General features: G+C 45.8%; 1 protein-coding gene across 5 annotated transcripts in view; it reads left to right on the top strand.

Annotated features, from left to right (window-relative positions):
- PCNX4 (pecanex 4) overlaps positions 1 to 21,830 on the top strand; it is a 42,963-nt gene that overhangs the window by 17,680 nt on the left and 3,453 nt on the right. For all 5 annotated transcript variants that reach the window (XM_073638731.1, XM_073638727.1, XM_073638728.1 and 2 more), the window contains 5 exons: positions 32 to 148; positions 5,190 to 5,553; positions 10,027 to 10,130; positions 12,863 to 13,911; positions 15,203 to 15,389. In XM_073638731.1, coding sequence (XP_073494832.1) covers positions 32 to 148; positions 5,190 to 5,553; positions 10,027 to 10,130; positions 12,863 to 13,911; positions 15,203 to 15,389 — 1,821 coding nt within the window. The remainder of the gene's footprint in view (positions 1 to 31; positions 149 to 5,189; positions 5,554 to 10,026; positions 10,131 to 12,862; positions 13,912 to 15,202; positions 15,390 to 21,830) is intronic.

Below are 21,830 nucleotides of genomic sequence, written 5' to 3'. Positions count from 1 at the left end.
ATTCAATTCTTCTTTTCCTACTTTCTTTCAGATCTGGCAGAATACAGAGAATGCCATGCTTGAGATGGTTGTAGTATCTGTTGTACAGCTGTTCAACACAAATGTGTGGTGGAACGTCTGGCTGGACACCGGCATACGACTCATTTTGGTAAGTTTGCATCCCATAGAATATGTGGAAAGTGACAGATTTGTCACTATTATTAAAGTGTCATTTAACTTCCAATCTCCTGTTTTAACGGATACATTTGTATTTACATGAGAAAAAAGGTCTGTCAAGTAGGTTTTCTGTTTGACATATCATATTTTTTTGGACTATAGGATGCACCAGACCATAAGACGCATCCCAGGTTTTAGAGGAGGAAAATAGGAAAAACAATTTGAGCCTAGCTTGCTGGGGGAGGTGGGGAGGAATTGGCGGCGATTGGAGCTGGGCGCGTGAGGCAGAAACAAGGTCGCCGCTGAAGGAAGCCAGCGGCGGCAGGACTGGGGCGACGCTGCGGACCCTGGGCTGGGAGGAGAGGGTGTCCTGGCAGTGCGACGCAAGGGAGGCAGGAGCGTAGTTCCCACTGCGCACATTCACCTTGCATTGGGCTTCAGTAAAATGGCACCAGTGTCGGCGCATGCACACTTTGCTCTCCCGGTGGTCTTCAGCAGATTGAGATCCTGGCTCATCATCTGTGCATACATCGGGGCACCATTTTCCTGAAGCCCACCTCGAGGTCAATGTGCGCAGTGGGGACTCCACTCCTCCCCGCCCAATGCCCGCAGTATCGCCCCACTCCTGCCGCTGCCGGCTTCCTGTAGTGGCGAACCTGCTCTTATCTCCTGTGACCCCTCCCACAGTGAGCCAGGTTCAAAACTTTTTCCCCCTACATTCGGACTATAAGACGCACCCCCATTTTCCTTCCAAATTTTGTGGGAAAAACTATGTCCTATAGTCTGAAAAATAAGGTACATTTGTGCAGGAATCTGTTTTAAGAATGCTGAAAACGGTATCTGCAAAAAAACAGATGAACTACATATCAGCTTTTTGTAACATCGCAATCTGAAAAAACGTATTGTTGTACATCTGCATCTGATTTTTCATGTCTGTTTTTAAAAAAAAAAAAAAAAAAAAAAGTCGCATGATCTCCTGAATGCTCCCCATTTTAAAAAAAACAAACAAGAAAAACGGATCAGTTTTTAGGAGGAAAAAAAAACCCAATGCAAATAAATGCAATGTTTACAGTGGGAAAAATAAGTATTTGATACACTGATGATTTTACAAGTTTTCCCACCTACAAAGAATGGAGAGGTCTGTAATTTTTTATCGTAGGTACACTTCACATGTGAGACAGAATCTAAAAATAAAATCCAGAAAATCACATTGTATGATTTTTACATAATTATATTGCATTTTATTGCATGAAAAAAAGTATTTGATCACCTACCAACCAGCAAGAATTCTGTCTCTCACAGACCTGTTAGTTTTTCTTTAAGACGCCCTCCTACTCTGCACTCCATTACCTGTATTAATTGCACCTGTTTAAACTTGTTTACTGTATATAAGACACCTGTCCACACACAATCAATCACACTCCAACCTCTCCACCATGGCCAAGACCAAAGAGCTGTCTAAGGACACCAGGGACAAAATTGAAGACCTGCACAAGGCTGAGATGGGCTACAGGACAATAGGCAAGCAGCTTGGTGAGAAGACAACAACTGTTGGCACAATAATTAGTAAATGGAAGAAGCACAAGATGACTGTCTCGCCTCGTGGGGTAAGGATGATTCTGAGAAAGGTCATGAATCGGCCAAGAACTTCACGGGAGGACCTGAAGAGAGCTGGGTCCACAGTCTCAAACATTACCGTTAGTAACACACTACGCCATGGATTATTTCCTGCAGGGCAAGCAAGGTCCTCCTGCTCATGCCAGCACATGTCCAGGCCCGTTTGAAGTTCGCCAATGACCATCTGGATGATCCATAGGAGGCATGGGAGAAGGTCATGTGGTCAGATCAGACCAAAATAGAACTTTTTGGTATCAATTCCACTCGCCATGTTTGGAGGAAAAAGAAAGATGAGTACAACCCCCAAGAACACCGTCCTAACCGTGAAGCATGGTGGGGGAAACATCATACCTTTGGGGTCCTTTTCTGCAAAGGGGACAGGACAACTGCACTGTATTGAAGGGAGGATGGGGTCATGTATCGCAAGATTTTGGCCAACAACCTCCTTCCCTCATTGAAGATGGGTCATTGCTGGGTCTTCCAGCATGACAATGACCCGAAACACACAGCCAGGGCAACTAAGGAGTGGCACCGTAAGAAGCATTTCTAGGTCCTCGAGTGGCCGAGCCAGTCTCCAGACCTTAACCCAAATAGGAAATGTTTGGAGGGAGCTGAGACTCAATGTTGCCCAGTGACAGCCCTGAAACCTGAATGATCTGGAGAAGATCTACATGGAGGAGTGGGCCAAAATCCCTGCTGCAGTGTCTGCAAACCTGGTCAAGAACTACAGGAAACGTCTGACCTCTGTAATTGCAAACAAAGGTTTCTGGACCAAATATTAAGTTCTGTTTTTTTATTGTATCAAATTCTTATTTCATGCAATAAAATGCAAATTAATCACGTAAAAATCATACAATATGATTTTTCTGGATTTTTTTTTTTTAAGATTCTATCTCTCACAGTTGAAGTGTACCTGTGATAAAAATTACAGACCTCTCCATTCTTTGCAGGTGGGAAAACTTGCAAAATTGGCAGCGTATCAAATACTTATTTTCCCCACTCTATGTTAAAAAAGAAAACAGAAGTTTTCTTTAAAATGCATCAGTTTTTTTCTGTCTTTACAATATAAAAACGTGAGGCTGTTTTAAAAATTACAAAAACTTGATGTGAACCAGGCCCTGCTCTAGTATGATCCGTGCACAAGACGTACTTGCGTCTATCCATTTCATATGCGAGATCTGATGACAGGCAGGACGTATAGTGACGCTGTCGCGCTTTTAATGCTCTGTTCACATTTCTTTATCACGCATATAGGAGGGAGTATTTTTTACTTGCATCTGCCATAAACTTTAATTGTAAAAAAATATATACTTTATATTATACTGCATTACATGCTAGATCATGCTTTTCTAAGCAATGTGTAAAAAAAAAAAAAAAAAAAAAAAAGATATGCCAATGCATAGTGTCTACTATATGCCACACTTTTGACACACATTGGGTGCAGAGGGAATATCCATATGTTTTTGAATTCCTTCGACGTGTCCAAAAAATGAATGAACGTGACAAATGAATAGAGCCTATATTTGTCATATCTATTACAAAATGTATTTTACATTCCCCTGTATGCCATTACTTTCCCTAATGTCACAGGTTTCTTTAGAACTCCTTAGAGACTAGCGAATCGATTCTCAAGAGCTTTGTCAGTAATCCTTGGCCACAGGACGGAAGCGCTGCAAACCGTCTCCTACCTGTCGGCATCCTCGGCACCCCTTCTAATTTGTAGACCCGGCACGACACCAGTGTTACACACACGACGTTGTGGCATGCCTAGTAATCAGAAGAGACCCCAGAGATGCCGGCAGGAAGAAGGCAGGGATTCTGTCTGGTGGCCACGGACTACTGCCGAGCGCACTGGACGAGGGTCCGGAGAATCGATTCACTCATCTCTACTCCTCTTCTGCTTTCTGAATTCTTAGAAATAGATAAATGGAGTCACAGCTCAAATACGTTATTTTCTGATTGAGAGTATATCCATTACTACTTGCAGTGCAGATAATTGAGAAAGCTCCGTCCACACTTACAACATGGCTTCTGACAGTTAAACTGGATCTACTTTTAGACTAATCCTGATTTTGACATATAAAAGGGGTCTGCCCGCTTTCCATTGGGTTTGCAGTATTCTTCTTGCAAGACAAGGTCAATATACTTTGTTCTTCTTTAAGTCAATATTACCATGATATCTTGCGGAGACTGCATAATGCTGATGTGAACCGAACCTAATATATTGTTTTAATTTGTACCTGCTTCTCTCGTTCATGTTAAGATTATGTAAACTTCATAATTATTTCAGTTCCCAGTCATATTACAGGGTCAGTCCAACAGACAAGGTGGACACCTCTCTAGGGTAAAAGTACTAATATGTGATGCGTGCCGTCTGTTAGGCTTGGCCCATACTACCCATCTTGTTAAGTGGGTAAAATTGCAAAGTTCTTGTAAAAAAACAACAGAAATTTTGCAGTTTACCTCTTATCAAAAATCTTCTCCATTTTCAAGAAAGGAGGGTTTTTTCAATGCCATAGTTTACTACTCGTTTGCTAAGTCTCTGCAGTCTATCTGAGGTGGCTGGTTTCCTTGGCAAGCAGCACTTACAAGCTCGTTGCTTCAGAGCTTGCCAGCACTTCTCTAGAAGACTCGGCCAGCTTCAGTCCCTCTATGCTTCTCCATTGCTGTAGAGGCAAAGCTTTTTCTGCTTGCAGCATCGGAGGTCGCACAGTTCAGACCAACAGAGCCGACCATGCCACTGCTATGAGCTGTCAATCATCAGGAGCGCACCTTTTCCCCCCGACAAGCTGGAAGCCGAAAGGCAAGTAATCGGTATGCTCCTGCAGATAGACGATGCGACAGCCTCTTTTAATGCAGTGATGCAATATTTTGGCTAAACATAGAACTTAAATCAAGATTAAAATGCCCACCACCCCGTACAAATTAGATGAGTGAGCTATCTCGGCCATCTCTTCCATACACAGGTGCGCTCTTTCAGCTGAGTGCTCTTGTGTTCTCTATGAGAGAGCCACTGACAGACATGTCTGGCGGCGGCTTATCACGGGGAGAAGAAAAGGACCAGCAGTCCTAAATTGGACATACCGGATCTTTAAATCCCCCGGCAATTAATTGTCCAGTGCTCCCATAGACATTAGACTATCGGCCGAACTTATCATTATCTGCGGGTTCGGCTGACATTAATCTGTGTATGGGGGGGCTTAAGCCTATACAAGCCTTACACACACTGGAAGCCCCCATACACATAAAGTTGTCAGCAAGTTTAGTAGCCTTATCCTTACCATAGAAAAGGCAGCTTTTACTCTGAAGCTTGTAGACTAAAAATCTTTTTTTTTCTTTCATTATTCCCCACTGATTGCGGTCACTGTCATCCTACATTGTAGATATGTAACTTTGCTCCTTTCCGTCCCTCTCAGGTTGCTATAATACGTGACCGGCTTTGTCAGCTGGTCTCTAAGCTGCAGTTTGCATTAACTGTTCTGCTGACGTCCTGGACGGAGAAGAAACAAAGGAGGAAATCTACAAGCAGTCTGATTACAGTGAACATCATCTTCTTCCCCGTGGTGCTGACCTTCATCATCCTTTCCGCTCTCCTCTCCTCACCTTTACTGGCACTTTTTACTTTGCCCGTCTTCCTGGTTGGATTCCCACGACCTATCCGCAGTTGGCCGGGAGCTGTTGGTGCTGCAGCCTGCGTCTGCGCTGATACCATCTATTACCAGCAAATGGTGCCGGGCTTCGCTGCTGCACTGCAATCTGCATTTGCTTCAGGTAGTCTCGGTAGGTGTCACATGTGCTGCACATTAAAACTTACCATAACCTTTGACTCTCATCAAAAGTCACTTTTTTATCAATAAAAAAAGTTTTGGGTTGCACAAGTAGCTTTTTAAGGTATGAACCAGTGAGCTGCATGGATTTAGGTTTATGCATTTCATATAGTAAAGGTTGTCATTCATCTTCCACTATTTATTGTTGGATTTTAATTAAAATGTTTATTAATGACATATATATATAATATAAATTTGGGGTTGCATAGTCATCACTTTCTGCTTGTAGCCTGCCATGGAGAAGAATAGGAAACATCATAGTAAAGGGGTGTAATAAGAGGCTGAGCATAGAACTTTTTTACTTCACGTTAGTATTTAATACATTTAAAAGCCCATTTATACAGGCCCGTAATTGGTAAACAAGCAATCGTAAGAACGCTTGTTCCCGATCATCATGCCTTTTAAAAATGCCGTTTATCATTGGCTTATTGGGTCATTTATTGCGGGCCATTAAATGATCTTGTAAAGACGGGACAACATGCACGCTGTATGGGGACAGAACGATCGCATTAAAGGAGTTTGGGTTATTTTTTTTTTTTTGCTATGGGGCTAAGAACTTACCGGCAAGGTGCCTCCTCTGCCCCTCGACGATCTTCCAGTTCAGACAGCGATTCTCCTGCTTCCTTTAATCTTACTTTAACAGAGCAGCTCTTTCTCTTCCAGTCTGTCGACAGCACGTCACTGCCAGCACCATGATGATTGATAGCTGTCTCCCTGCTGTCAATCAGCACGAAATCGGCAGTAATGATCCGTCTTCAGAGCAGACCCGAAGACAAGTAGCTGTTCCGTAAACAGAGCAGACCGGAAGAGAAAAAACTGTTCCGTCAATAGAGCAGGCCGGATGAGAGAAGAAGCTGTTCCGTTGACAGAGCAGGCAGGAGGCGAGAAGAAGCTGCTCTGTTGACAGAGCAGGCAGGAGGCGAGAAGAAGCTGCTCCGTTGACAGAGCAGGCCGGAAGAGAGAAGAAGCTGCTCCGTTGACAGAGCAGGCCGGAAGAGAGAAGAAGCTGCTCCGTTGACAGAGCAGGCCGGAAGAGAGAAGAAGCTGCTCTGTTGACAGAGCAGGCCGGAAGAGAGAAGAAGCTGCTCCGTTGACAGAGCAGGCCGGAAGAGAGAAGAAGCTGCTCCGTTGACAGAGCAGGCCGGAAGAGAGAAGAAGCTGCTCCGTTGACAGAGCAGGCCGGAAGAGAGAAGAAGCTGCTCCGTTGACAGAGCAGGCCGGAAGAGAGAAGAAGCTGCTCTTTCGATGTGATGTCACCGGAAGCAGGAGAATCGGTGGTAGGAGACTTTTCTAAGCCAAAATAAATCGTCGCAAAACAGACAGGTAGTTAGAAACTACCTGCCAGCAAGTTTTTTTTTTTTTTTTTTTTTTTTTTGCCCCACAGAGAAAAAAGTAACCAAAGGCTTGGCTAACCCCTTTAACCATCATTCTGTCCCCATCAAGTTTTGTTGGCTTGTGTGAATGGAGCCATAAACGAGCACTAACCAGTTTGTTTACGGGCAGAAATCGGCTTATGTAAAAGGGCTTTAAATTTTAATTTCCAAGCATTTTTTTTGGCCTTGCAACACACATGGAATGGAGAAAAAAATATTGTGTATATTGATACTAATTTTGCACACATACAAAATACATTGTATTACAAGGTTATTATACTTGTCATTGTTTAGTATAACAAGATGTTTCAACCTAAATTAACAGAAATCAACTTAAGTCTTATTCTTGTCTATTTCTTCTACGGTTTCCAAAACTGACAATGTTAAAGAGCTTGTCCTTCTTATTATACCAGCGTAATTGTGGTTGCCTTTTATATCTCAGCCAGTGGTCACTTCCCCTGAAGCATTGCATGTCTTTTATTGGTACGTTTGTGTAATGTTGATGCCACAGGTCCTCGAGACATTTGATTCACTGCAACTTTCTGCTATGGATAAGTGGTTGTGATGCCACTTATTTATTTTGATACGCCCCAATAGGAGATGATGATCCCGTCCTATAGGGTTTGTTATTCTGTTTTCCCAGAAAGGCAAGACCTTTGTGGGAATGGTGATGGCAGTCATTAGCCAAGGGCTAGGCTAATAAATGCCTGAATGAACTTTTTAACAACTTGTCAGTAAGAGAACGACTCGCAAACATGTCATTATATGTCGAAATCTTCTTTTAAATAGTTTGTGTTTGAAGCTATAGTTGCAAAATTAAAAATGGTCTCTGGCCTACACCCTGGTGTTTGATGAAAGAGTACTGCTTTTATATTCCTTTGTTTTCTTAATGGTTTACTGACGTTTCCATGGTGTGTTGCCACAGCACACGAGGGAAGCATGACAATCCGGCAGAAACACTACTCTCGTATTTCCAGTCATGTTCTCAATGTGAGGAATGGCAGCCTGATGGATAATGTTACACATGGCACTCTCGTCACACATAAAGCAATGTTACATGGGAGCAAACGAAGGTGGATGGTGTAATGCTTTTACCTGGAAACAGATTTTCTTTTACACGGCATGTAGTGGGAAATAGATTGGTTGCTACCTTCTTAGTGCACCAGCACACCAGAGAGTACCTGCAGCAGTGTCTATGAATTCTTGGTGCAGCTATAAAATACTTTTTTCGGGAACTTGTATGCAGTGCTCATAACATTGTATAAACAGATACTCACCAGGATGCAAGCGCGATCGGCTGGTATCGTGCCCGTGTCCTATTCTACGATCGGCAGGGATCTCGCTCGTGTCCTATTCTGCGATCGGCAGGTATCGTGCTCGTGTCCTATTCTACGATCGGCAGGTATCGTGCTCGTGTCCTATTCTGCGATCGGCAGGTATCGTGCTCGTGTCCTATTCTACGATCGGCAGGTACTGTACACGTGTCCTATTCTGCGATCGGCAGGTATCGTGCTCGTGTCCTATTCTACGATCGGCTGGTATCGTGCCCGTGTCCTATTCTGCGATCGGCAGGTATCGTGCCCTTGTCCTATTCTACGATCGGCAGGGATCTCGCTCGTGTCCTATTCTACGATCGGCAGGTATCGTTCTCGTGTCCTATTCTACGATCGGCAGGTATCGTTCTCGTGTCCTATTCTACGATCGGCAGGTATCGTTCTCGTGTCCTATTCTACGATCGGCAGGTATCGTTCTCGTGTCCTATTCTGCGATCGGCAGGTATCGTGCTCGTGTCCTATTCTACGATCGGCTGGTATCGTGCCCGTGTCCTATTCTGCGATCGGCAGGTATCGTGCCCTTGTCCTATTCTACGATCGGCAGGGATCTCGCTCGTGTCCTATTCTACGATCGGCAGGTATCGTTCTCGTGTCCTATTCTACGATCGGCAGGTATCGTTCTCGTGTCCTATTCTACGATCGGCAGGTATTGTTCTCGTGTCCTATTCTACGATCGGCAGGGATCTCGCTCGTGTCCTATTCTACGATCGGCAGGTATCGTGCTCGTGTCCTATTCTACGATCGGCAGGTATCGTGCTCGTGTCCTATTCTACGATCGGCAGGTATCGTGCTCGTGTCCTATTCTACGATCGGCTGGTATCGTGCTCCTGTCCTATTCTACGATCGGCTGGTATCGTGCCCGTGTCCTATTCTACGATCGGCTGGTATCGTGCCCGTGTCCTATTCTACGATCGGCAGGTATCGTGCTCGTGTCGTATTCTACGATCGGCAGGTATCGTGCTCGTGTCGTATTCTACGATGGGCAGGTATCGTTCTCGTGTCGTATTCTACGATCGGCAGGTATCGTTCTCGTGTCGTATTCTACGATCGGCAGGTATCGTTCTCGTGTCGTATTCTACGATCGGCAGGTATCGTTCTCGTGTCCTATTCTACGATCGGCTGGTATCGTGCCCGTGTCCTATTCTACGATCGGCAGGTACTGTACACTTGTCCTATTCTACGATCAGCAGGGAGAAACAATCCCTCCTACACGGACCTCCATATAAGACCTCTCACCCAGCCAATTACTTTAGTATCCTACTCTGCACTGATGAGGGGCAAGATTACCCGAACAGCTGTCTGCAGATGGGTGTCCTGTGGAGAAGACTTTTTTGTTTAGTTAAATGTCATGTTGCAGGGCTCATAAAGGATCCAGCATTGTGGCTACCTACAGTAGGTGGCAGTAGAGAGCCAGCTTTCCTCCTCTTGGAGGAGAACTAATTTACATACACTTTTCCCAAGGAGCATTACCTGACCTAATGGTCTCCCTACTCTAACTGGTGGTCTTCACAAGGAGATACAGGACCCCCCCAGGCCTATATGGAGTGTTGTGATGGTACAGGTTTGGCGCTGGACACAGGAAATTTAAGTCCTGAAACTGATAGAAATGTTATTAGTCCATGAATTGGAAAGTTTAGAGCATTACAGTGTAGAGATTTATATATTATACTGAGACATTTTTATAGGTTAGTAAATAATAAAACTTTTTTTTTATTTCAGGTCTTGTTAATCCAGGGTCGCATTTCCTTTGCCGCTTTCAGGACCGACTAATATGGCTGCTGATTCTTGAAAGGGGCTATAGTTATTGCTGCATTAATATAAAGGTGATTTATTACATGTATTTATAGGGTCTGTGCACATTTGAAAGTGGAATTGCATAGGATATGCTATAAATGTCTGTTAGGTGAGACTTGTACCCATCGGGAGAACTGAATCATCCGATTCATTTTTTGTCTGCAATATATTCCATTTTAGATACCCTATATAATAATAATTTTATTTATAGCGCCAACTTATTCTGCAGCACTTTACAATTAAGCGGGGAATGTACAAAGTAGAGCAGTTCAACAGTCACAGGAGGAGTGAGGGCCCTGCTCGCAAGAGCTTACAATCTATCGTAAATTGTCTGGCAAGTTGTCCAGGAGAGGAGAGATAAGGGTTACAGGCCCTGCAGTCGGAACAAGTGCAATGTTGGTAATGGTGATACAGAGAGGCTGTCAAAGCCAAACGGTTCAAAATTGTTAAAAACCTTATTTCACAAATGCTTTAAAGCCAAAAATACATGTATTTAAACAGGACCTGGCACCAGGTCAAAAGTGATCAGTCTTTGCTATTATTTCATTAACACTGCTTGCCTAAGTTATCAATATATTTATTTTTAAATTTGCCATACGGTTCCAGAGGTTTGGATCTTTTTATTTAGCACAAATTTTCATGGTCTTTATAGGGGGGGGCAGTTATCACAGGTTAATAATGCAAAGTACAACAACACGTCCCAGAAAATCCTCTGAGGCACGCCCTCCCCCCCTCCCAGAGGATCCTCTGAGGCACGCCCTTCCCCCCTCCCAGGGGATCCTCTGAGGCACGCCCTTCCCCCCCTCCCAGGGGATCCTCTGAGGCACGCCCTCCCAGGGGATCCTCTGAGGCACGCCCTCCCAGGGGATCCTCTGAGGCACGCCCCCCCTCCCGGAGGATCCTCTGAGGCATGCCCCCCCCCCTCCCGGAGGATCCTCTGAGGCACGCCCCCGCCCCCCGGAGGATCCTCTGAGGCACGCCCCCGCCCCCCGGAGGATCCTCTGAGGCACGCCCCCGCCTGCCCCCCGGAGGATCCTCTGAGGCACGCCCACCTCTGCCCCCCCGGAGGATCCTGTGAGGCACGCCTCCCTCTGCCCCCCCGGAGGATCCTGTGAGGCACGCCCCCGCCCCCCCGGAGGATCCTGTGAGGCACGCCCCCCCTCCCGGAGGATTCTCTGAGGCACGCCCACCTCTAACCCCCCCCCCCCCCCCGGAGGATCCTGTGAGGCATGCCTCCGCCCCCTTCCAGAGGATCCTGTGAGGCACGCCCCCCCCCCCTTCCGGAGGATCCTGTGAGGCACGCCCCCGCCCCCCGGAGGATCCTGTGAGGCACGCCCCCCCCCTCCCGGAGGATCCTGTGAGGCACGCCCCCCCCCTCCCGGAGGATCCTGTGAGGCACGCCCCCCCCCCTCCCGGAGGATCCTGTGAGGCACGCCCCCCCCCTCCCGGAGGATCCTGTGAGGCACGCCCCCCCCCCTCCCGGAGGATCCTGTGAGGCATGCCTCCGCCCCCCGGAGGATCCTGTGAGGCATGCTCCCATGTACATACCATAAAAATCAGCATTAAATAGAAAAAGCTCATGAAACCGTATGTTGGATTTAACAAATAAAAAAACATGAATATTCGGGGAAGCAGCAGCACTAAAATAAAAAAACTGCCCACTTTTGACCTGTTGACATATTAAAAAAAAGATCCCCAGAGATGTCAATATCCTTTAATGTCTAACAGGGCTAAAATCCCACACCCCTGTAAAAGGGCTCTCGGGGACACTTAGAACGAGCCAAGATTAGCATGTGACTGTGATTAGTATTGTAAGCTGAAATTCTCTGTTGTGCAATAATTCATTTCAGTCCAAAAGCATCAGTCTTATTTACAGCGTGAAGCTCCATCTGTGTTACATTGCTGACTTAGAGTTTGATTTAATGTCTTGAACCAATTATATTTGTACCCAGTCAACATCCACATCTTAAGAAACATCTATAGATTTATATTACCCAACCTGTGTGTGAGGTTAGTGTTTGGCACTAGGCAGCTGAATGAATGAATGAAGAATAAAACGAGCTGCAAGTAGCAGTTTGCCAGTGTACAGGTGCAAGTGCTGCTGCTACCCAAGATAAGCCATAAATCTCTTACATTTGGGACCCGCTTTTATATTGAGAACGGGGCTCGTCTAGCACCTCTGGAAATGGAGAGTGCATGCGCTAAGATATTTTCGGGAAGTCATTCCAGAGGGAAGTGCATGTGCAGCCACCTATCATCCTGGCGGCGTGAGACGATAGATGCAGCCACCAGAGGTGATGCTTACATCATTCAGATATTTATGGCTCTAATGTCTGAGATTGGGAAAACCTTAATATCTGGAGGCCATTCAGATAACGGCTTGAGTCCTCCAGGACAGGAGAAACACATAAAGAGATTTTTGAGAACCTAAGTTCCCAAACTAGCTGTGCTATTGCAGCAGATACTGGCTGTGACAACGGCGAACATATCATTGGTGCAACCCATGCAGCCGTAAGGGGTCCAAGAACACCTTCAAAGCAACTTCTGTTAACAGACCCAAATAGGGGTGCACTATTAGATTGCAGTGGTCCCATATACTGGTATTGCACAGGGGCCCTCTTCTATCTGTGTCCATCCTTGAGCTGTGATATTACAGCCCTTAAAAAAAAAATCTAAAAATTTCTAATTTCCTTAATTTTTATAAAACCCCTTTAATTTCTAGCAATAATTAACATTTAGATTCCTTTTTTTTCTGCCATAGGGACTGGAGCTGCAGGAGACCTCCTGCCATACAGCGGAAGCCCGGAGAGTAGATGAAGTATTTGAAATGGCATTTGAACAAGCAGAAAATTCTGGTCGACTGGCTCTGAATAACCATTTCGGGAACGTCTTAACCCCATGCACCGTCATTCCAGTCAGAGTATATTCGGACGCTAGGAACGTCCTGTCCGGTATAATCGACTCGCACGAGAGCTTGAAACAATTCAAAGAAGATTTCATTAAAGTGCTTCTCTGGGTGCTTCTACAAACCTGCTACAGAAAGTCCCGAGCGCAGGAAAATACTGACGTGGAACCAAAGGAGACTGGTGTGACGTCCCAGCCCGAAAAACAGCAAGGATCTATGGACGTCCGTCCTGTTGAATATAACGAATCATCGAAGGACATGGAAAGCTACAACGAAGATATCATAGACGAGTGGTCCGACGATGACATATTTGAAATTCTTCCACATCCAAAGAAAACTGGAGTCAAACCAAGCATGACCGCGTCTGCTGATGGGTTCTCCATCCCCGGCAGTCTGCAGACCGTACACGTCAACTCCTACGTAGAGCAAGATGTAGCAGTGGATAAACTTTACTCGGTGGTGGGCTTTGGTTTTCCCGCCACCGACATAGGAAACGCAACTCGCGTTGAACATTTCAGAATGGTGGAATTTAATTCCTCTTACTCAAAGTTTCTCACCTTACCTCAGGATTGGATTTTAGGTTCCTTAACTGGATTAAAAATGGCCGAGATGAAGCAGATGTTCCCGGCAGACTGGTATGAATTCATTTTGACTCAGTTAGATTTCCACCACGTTAGTGGAAAACCTTCCGTTCTACTGGAAGAAGGAATAAGAGACCGATCACTTAGAGATCAATATATTAAAGGACTGACGTCTATTTATTTTGCTTTCTTCGGGATGGAAAACTCTTCCCCCAGTTCTGCTTGGCTGTTCAGGGCATATTTAGGTGGTATACCCTGGTCTGTGTCATTAGACTGGTTGACTGGAAATCCAGAACTGTTTCAACTTGCACTTAAGGCATTTAGGTAAGGAATGCATGGAAAATGCCATTTATATGGTGATTTTACAAAAATTCATTGCAAATCCAGAGTGTTATGGGCAAACCAGGCCATCACAAGGTGCGCCAAAACCATCACCTGTAATGGATGCTACATAGTAGATTTGACACCTCTTGATAGAAGTAGACCTTTTTTTTTTTTTTTTTTTTTTTCTAAGTCTGACTTAAAATAATAGTGTAAATTACACCAAAAAACATGTCATTATTACATCTGGAGCATTTTACTGCTTCACATATAGGCACTTTTGAGAAGGGGAGAAAAAAAGGCTCTACAAAAGATAATATTTTGCATGCTGTCCCTTTTAATAAATCTGTTTTTTACTTTTTTTTTTATTTTTTATTAGGGTTGCAACATAATAAAAGTAGAAAAATGAATACTTCACAGACATCACTTTCATTAATATGGACCAAGATATTGATGACCTGCACTTAGGATAGGTTTTTAATATCAGATCAATGGGGGTCCGACACACGGCCCACCTATTGTTCAGCTGATACCTGGTGCTGCGGCTGCCGGAAGCTCAGTGTATGATGCTGGAACAGCACAGCTCCATACATGTGTGGTGGCCGGGGAGGTATCTAAGGACATTGTGGTTGTAAAAGTATTGCACTTTTTAAAGGGGTTTTCTGGTTTCAAAAAACCCTTGTCTCTAGACTCACTTTTGTGGTGTTCCCTTTCCATCTGGGATTTCATTATTTTTTTTTATACTTAAGGGAACTGGTCTCTTGACTCATGCTTCCCTTTTCAAGTGCTACATGATTGCAGACAGGTATATTTTTCTTGGTATGGATCTGGGACTTCAAAAAATATATAGTTAGAAGATCTGGGTTGGTGGAACCAGAGATGAGACTAGTCTGCTCCAATTGATTGACAGGTCTCTCTTATAGCTAGAGACCTGTCAATCACCTGGAGCAACTCTAAGAAAAGCCGGCCGGGGGCAATGGTCTAGTCTTGTTTTTGGCTATGCCGCTCCTCATCTAGGCTAACTTACTAATACCATACCGCTGCCAGTCACTGGTCTCTGTTTAGCCAGCGGTGTACTTCAACCAGTGAGTACCAGTGAAGCGCCGTCATGGGAAGCAGCAGGGGGCCTGTGAGGCATTTCTTTTATGGTTATTTTATACCATAGTCATCTGGAAGATTTAATGAAGCTGGAAACCCCCCTTTAACAGCTTTTGGTGTGCAACTTTCTATTCCTTGTGACTACACGTGCTTATAATCTGTCACCTTTGCCCAGTCTTTGACTTTTATCTTGTAGGTATACTTTCAAGCTCATGGTTGATAAAGCAAGTCTGGGACCTGTTGAAGATTTCAAAGAACTTCTCAATTATCTGGAAGAGTATGATAACGATTGGTACATTGGTCTGGTGTCAGACTCGGAGTGGCAGCAGGCAGTTCTGCAAGAGAAACCATATCTTTTCTCCTTGGGTCACGATCCAAACATGGTAAGATTCACAAGGTTATAAGTTGTGCGTACACATTAGTTCATAGGATGTTAATCTAATGTGTATAGGGGTGTCCTGACACTTCTCCCTCCCCATAGATGTCTGATCAATCTTAGCTGCTGCAACAGGCATCTGCCATTAGTTTGTTCCTTTCCTCCCACTGAGAATATGTGCACGCTCTGAGTGTGCATTTGCATGAGTCAGGTGGGTTCAGTAGGAATAGCTCAATCTGCTGATGGCTATATGTATGGTCGACTTTAGAAGGGTTAACACAGGATAGACATTAGTCGTGTATCCTAGCCATATGCTACCAAGCAGTGTTGTAATCCCCACTTTTTTATGTAGATTTTGGCAGGAAATATACACCAAAAACCAAATCAAGAGAACTTGTTCACACACAATTTCCTTTGGTGTATCTGACATTGTTGCCGTGCATTTTTCTTGAAAACAATTTAGGGTATGTGCAGATGACATCTTTTTCAGGTGGGTTCCGCAAGGAATGCACAGTGCGCAGCGATGTTTAAAGCGACATTGCTGTGCACATGTTACATCTTGTGTCACTTCTTTTATCTACGTCAGGGTTCAGAAACTGAAGCGGTTAAAAAGAAGTTACATGCTCATTCTTAGAGTCAACGCTATAGTGTAAAATATAGAGAAAAGACGCAGACGGAGCCACTGGAAAAAACATTCACAAAAGTCGACCAGTGAAGCCGCTTCAGGAAAAAAGACCGCTGGTGTTTCTTGACGCAGCTTTGCATAGAAAACCTCAGCGGCTCCCCCGGTGGAACAAAGACCTCTTAGGAATATACTCTTAAAGTAGTTTGTGATGAGGTTTTCAGAGAAGACTCAGTTTTTTAAGCTTTTTTTTTTCCAAACGGTTATCCACGGTTATGCATTCAAAAAACTATTTGAAGCGGTTCGTGATGTGGATTTTAAAGCAGGTCCCTGTACAAAAACAAAAAATAGAATCTACCAATGAATAAACGTATAAAGGACAGAAAAAGTAAACAAATATTAAACTGTTTCACCTAACAAATGTAGAGGCTTGGCAATGCCCGTGATGCCCCAGAGATCCTGGCCTCGGACCCATATTGCACAATAGCACTTTCACCCACTTACAAACCACATTTTGATCGTTACAAGGCTGGCAGCGTTTATTACACCAGATAAGGAGCGGGGACATCACCCTGGCAGGACTGCGGTGTCTGATCGCTCTACACTTTTAGAAAATAAGTAACTACTATAAGATAGTGAAGCAGAATTGATTATGGCTGCAGTTCTCCAATCTGTAGCGGAGGCCTGATGCACACAGCAGAGCTATGACCGCTGTGCCAGCAAATCCAGACAAGCTGCATCGGCTCTAAATGGGGGTCCGTCTGGGCAGTAGCAGTTATTAAGACAAAAATAATGTTGCCTACTACGCAATTAATGTAAAATATATCAAGTGAACTTCCCAAAAGCAATTATAACTTCTTAGTTTGCCAAGTATTTTCATGATCGGCATTTCTCTATCGCTTCATTGGGGGGACACGGGTAACCATGGGTGTATGCTGCTGCCACTAGGAGGCTGACCCTATGCAAAAAAGTTGGCTCCTCCCCAGCAGTGTACACCCCACCGACTGGCACAAAGCTAATCAGTTTTAAGATTCATGTTAGTAGGAGGCAGACACGAGACTGGAGTTTTTTGTTTTTTTATTAATGATTTCCCTTTTTTTTTTTTTTTTTTTCAGATACAACTTGTGAGGGCAACAGAGTGGAGTTGTCACTCTGTCATCCCACATAGAGACCGAGAGCACAGTGTGGAGTTGTCATTACTGTATCCTCTCTGGTCTATGAGGCAGGACCCAAACACAGCAACATTGTTTGGGGCTCCCCGGCAGACTGTCGTCGCCATGATACCCCTGCCCGCTTGCCCCCCAGAGCCAGACGTTGCAGGGAGGGAAGACTGACCCATTATCTTCCAGCCGCCTGAGACATCTGATGACTGTCTTCCATCACCGATCTGCAAAGCAGGGCCCTTCCCTTCCACGGCAGTTTTTCTCCCTATTTACTCCTTGTCTTTCCCCTCCAGACCAGCTGCGGCTCCCGCGCTGCCCTGGTTCTCTTTGGTGCCCACACACTAAAATTTAATTCCCAACTTTCTCCGGGTGCCAGACCACACCCCCAGCACGCCTGCTAATCGCATGCGCCGGCTCTCTTGTGTCCCTACGCCCACCGCTGTTTATCAGGGCGCTCCTTTCATTCAAACGTGCACACTTTTGATGCCGCTTCCTTCTCTTCTCCTTCCCGACGCCATTTTCTAGCCACTGGCTGACCGTCAACCACTGCATCCTGCGTGGCTCCCTATCCTCCGGCTAACAGACCCTGCAGCTCACCACCCTGGACTGCTGAGACACTGTTCCCAGCCGTTCTCTAAGAGTCATAGGCTCCAGGACCTGGGTAAGCGCTGTCAGCTGCGAGCAGCTCCCTATCCCCACAATGTTCTTTCTTACACTCTCTGCCTCTGTGGGCTATGGTGCATAGTCTTAAGTCTGGCAGTTAATCAGACCCTTAACGAAAAGGATGTAGAACCGATGTCCTCCTAGCAGACCGTATTCTTCAGGAAAATGAAGTGCCCTCCACTGATTTTCACTAACCTCAAAGAATTTGATGGAATTTTTACCAGATAATGAGAGCACCCGGAAAAGCGCTTTCGGAGAGGAAAACGCATGGAGGTCTTGAGTCCTTTCCCGTCCGACCTTCTAAAGAAGTAGGCAGAGTCTCCCTCAGGGGGGACCCCCTGATCTTCCAACTCTCCCTTAACACTTACCTTCCCCTTTCTGATGGGGCCTCACTGAAGAATCCCTCTGGCACACAGTGATTATCGCCAAATCGCCCTTCAACACTGAGAGATCGGCCCTTTCCCGTCCTTCGCCGCAATGTCTGCATTCAAGTCACTTTCGGCCTGGTCAAAACTCCTTTGCCATGGTGTTCTGTCGGGTGCTTCCACTGCCGAATTAGCTGATCTAGGGGACCAGATTGCCCACACAGTGAAGTACCTGTGTTGGCTTCTCTCAACGTAGCAGCTTGCTCAGCTCTTGCGGCTGGCAACATTGTCACGATCCACAGGGCCTTATGGCTGGAGGCATGGAAGGCAGACTCAGCATCCAATAATTCTCTCATTAGTCTCCCTTTCCAGGGCTTTTTGGAAAGAGCTAGACAAGATTATTTCGGATGCCACGGGGGGGGGGGGGGGGGGGGAGAAGTACTTTTCTGCAACAGAGGGCCAAACTCCCAAGAGACGCATGATTAGTTTTCGCTCCTTTCAGAAATTCTCAGTCCGGAACAACATCTGCCAGGACAAATCTTCGGCCCGCCAGGAAAGGAAGAAAACCTCCATCAAGGCAGCCCCTTACTGGCGTCCACAAAGACACCAGCGAAGATCCTCCAGACCAGGTTCCAACAAGTTCTCTTCAGCATGACTGGGCGCCCCCACCTGGGAAGCCTCTCAGGGTGGGCGGCCGCTGCCTTCTGTTCCCAGACGAATGGCTTTCAATATTCGACAATGCTTGGTTCCGGGACGTCGTCTCCTACAGCTACTAAATAAAATTTTCCACACTATTGTTTCTTCGAGTCCCACTATTCAAAGAAGCCTCCTCTTGTCCCAGGCTTCAAGGCTATCAATTCGGTCCACAAAGCAGGCGTCATCATTCCGGTTCCCGCCCCAGGAACATTTTTCGGGTTTTTATTTAAATCTGTTTGTGGTCCCAAAGAAGGATGGCTTTGTTCATCCCATCTTGGACCTCAAATTATTGAAAAGACACATTCGACTGCCTCACTTCAGGATAGAGACCTTCATTCGGTAATGGTCTTCATGGAGTCCCAGGAGTTACTATGCTTGGTCGACATCCAAGATGCCTTTCTGCACATACCCATTTTCCCCCGTCACCAGAGGTTACTCCATTTCACAGTCCAGGAATCTCGCATTCAGTTCACGAAACTGCCGTTTGCCCTAGGCACAACACCCAGAGTTTTCACGAAGGTAATGGTGACCGTCATGGCCATACTTCAGAGCAGAGGCATTCTCGTTATCCCTTATTTGGATGACATCCTGATCAAGGCTCCATCCCCCTCAGCATGTCGCGAGAGTCTGCAGATTACTCTGGACACCCTCTCTCTTCTCTGCTGGATCATGAAAAGTTCGAAGTCATCTGACTCCGGCCCAACACAGTCTTCCTGGGAATGCTGTTTGACACTGCGCGGGCAAGTGTTTTTCTGCTCAAATAAAGGAAATCAGCCCTTCTACGTGGGATTCGCTTTGTGAGATCCCTCCCCACGCGCTCTCTGGTTGTGCATGAGCGTACTGGGCAAAATGGTAGCTTCAATGGAAGTAGTCCCATTCGCTCAGTTCCGCACACAACTCCTAAAGCTCTGTCTCCTATCAAGTCCACTAGCTTCCTGGACCGGCTGGTCACTCCTCCTTCCTGGATCAAGAGGTCCCTGGAGTGGTGGAGTCGCTCTCCCCTTGTTACAAGATTGACCTGTATACACACTTAGGAGTTGGCTAGCAGAGCCTACCATTATCATACTTGTCCTAAATCTGTCCACAAGGAACATAATACCTATTTATTTCCTTCATATCAATTCAAGGAAACTCCCTAAATCTCCCTTAACCCAAGGTTAGTGGTAAACAAGACACTATCTGTGTGAAAGGATGTTAGGTATATCATACATCATGAATATCCTCCAGATGCATTGACAAGTAATTGTTCTGCCAAAGATATATTATCTACGTAATCCTTTACATTTTACATAGTAAAAGAGGGTAGGACTAAGGGTATATAATCTGATGACATCTAATAATAAACAGGATGATTCTCTTGAGACAGTCTGTAGTGAGTGTCTGTCTTATTTGAAAGCGCCGATACAAGGGATCTCTTAAAAACAAACATTTTCCTGCCTGAGAGAAGTCAGATCCCCACTCGTCTTCAACAGTCACGGAAGATCGTTTCTGCCAATGTGTTGGAAGGTCCTAGCACAATCTGGAACTCTGCAACCTTCTTGGTTCTTCTTTACTGGCAGGACCTTCTGTCTGGCCGTCTGATCCGAGCCCAACCCGACAGTGCCACGGCAGTGGCATACATTAACCACCAAAGAGGAATTTGAAGTTGAGTGGGGATGTCGTAAGTGTCTCAGATCTTGTCATGGGCCGAACGGAACGTGCCAGCAATCTCAAAAGTACACATCCCTGTGAACAACTGGGCCGGTGACTTTCTCAGCCGAGAGGGCTTCGCCGTGGGCGAATGGTCCCTAAAGCCGTCAGTCTTCAACAAGATCTGCCTCAGATGGGGAACTCCCGACGTCAATTTGATGGCGTCCAGATTGAACCACAAGGTTCCCCAGTTTGTATATAAATCATGCAATCCCCTAGCTATCGCTTCAACACGCTGGCGATCCCCTGGTCACAGTTCTCCCTCCCATACCCTTTTCCTCTTCTGCCGCTGATCCCCAAGCTGGTCAAGAAGATCAAGGCGCTCGTCGCTCCCGACTGGCCCAGAAGTTAATAGTACTTGGAAGTAATCAACCTTCTCATGGACACTCCATGGCACCTTCTGGATCTTCCAAATCTTCTTTCACATGGTCCTCACTCTCACCAGAATTCTCAGTCGCTCAATTTAATGGCATGGCTGTTGAAGCCGCAGCACTGAGGTTCGCTGTTTTCTCCGATCAGGTTATCCAAGCCATGATCAGGGAGAGGAAGCCTTCTTTGGCTCGCATTTACCACCGTACATGGAGGCCTTCTTCCGCTGTTGCGAAGCCAACCAGGCCGCCCTCATGGTTTATGACCTGCCATACCTTTTGGCCTTTTTGCAGTCGGGCCTTGAATCTGGCCTGTCCCTCTGTACCCTCAAGGGTCAGGTCTTGGCGCTTTCCATTCTGTTTCAGAAGAATCTGGTGTCTTGTCCTCAGATCAGGACCTCCCTTCAGGAGGTCGCACACTATGTTCCTTCTTACCAGCCACAGGTAGAGCCCTGGGACCTCAACTTGTTCCTGGACATCCTTCAGGACTTTGGCATTCGAACCGCTACGAGAGCTTTCTCTCCTTCCTTTCCTGGAAGGTTACCTTCCTGGTACCCATTGCCTCAATCAGACTAGTGTCCAAACTCGTGGCTCTTTCTTGCTGTTCCCGCTACCTGGTGTTCCACCAGGACAAGTTGGTCCTACTTCCGATACCATCCTTTATTCCTAAGGTGGGTTCCTCTTTTCACATTAATGAAGATATCGTACTTTCTTGGTTTTGTCCGTCTCTCTCATCCTCGGGAGCGGTCGCTATACAAGCTGGACCTTGTGAGAGCACTCTGTCTCTACCTCTCAAGGACGGCACCCTACAGACGGGCGGATTCTAATTATTACTCGGTACTATTCTAATTATTACTAGGTGATAAGAATTTGTTACTGTTA

Source organism: Phyllobates terribilis, unplaced genomic scaffold (assembly GCF_046119375.1).
Source record: "Phyllobates terribilis strain yellow unplaced genomic scaffold, ASM4611937v1 Scaffold_7__3_contigs__length_470593459, whole genome shotgun sequence".
Taxonomy (NCBI): domain Eukaryota; kingdom Metazoa; phylum Chordata; class Amphibia; order Anura; family Dendrobatidae; genus Phyllobates; species Phyllobates terribilis.
Note: the sequence above shows the minus strand (reverse complement) of the source record. Positions and strands in the feature narration are given on the sequence as shown.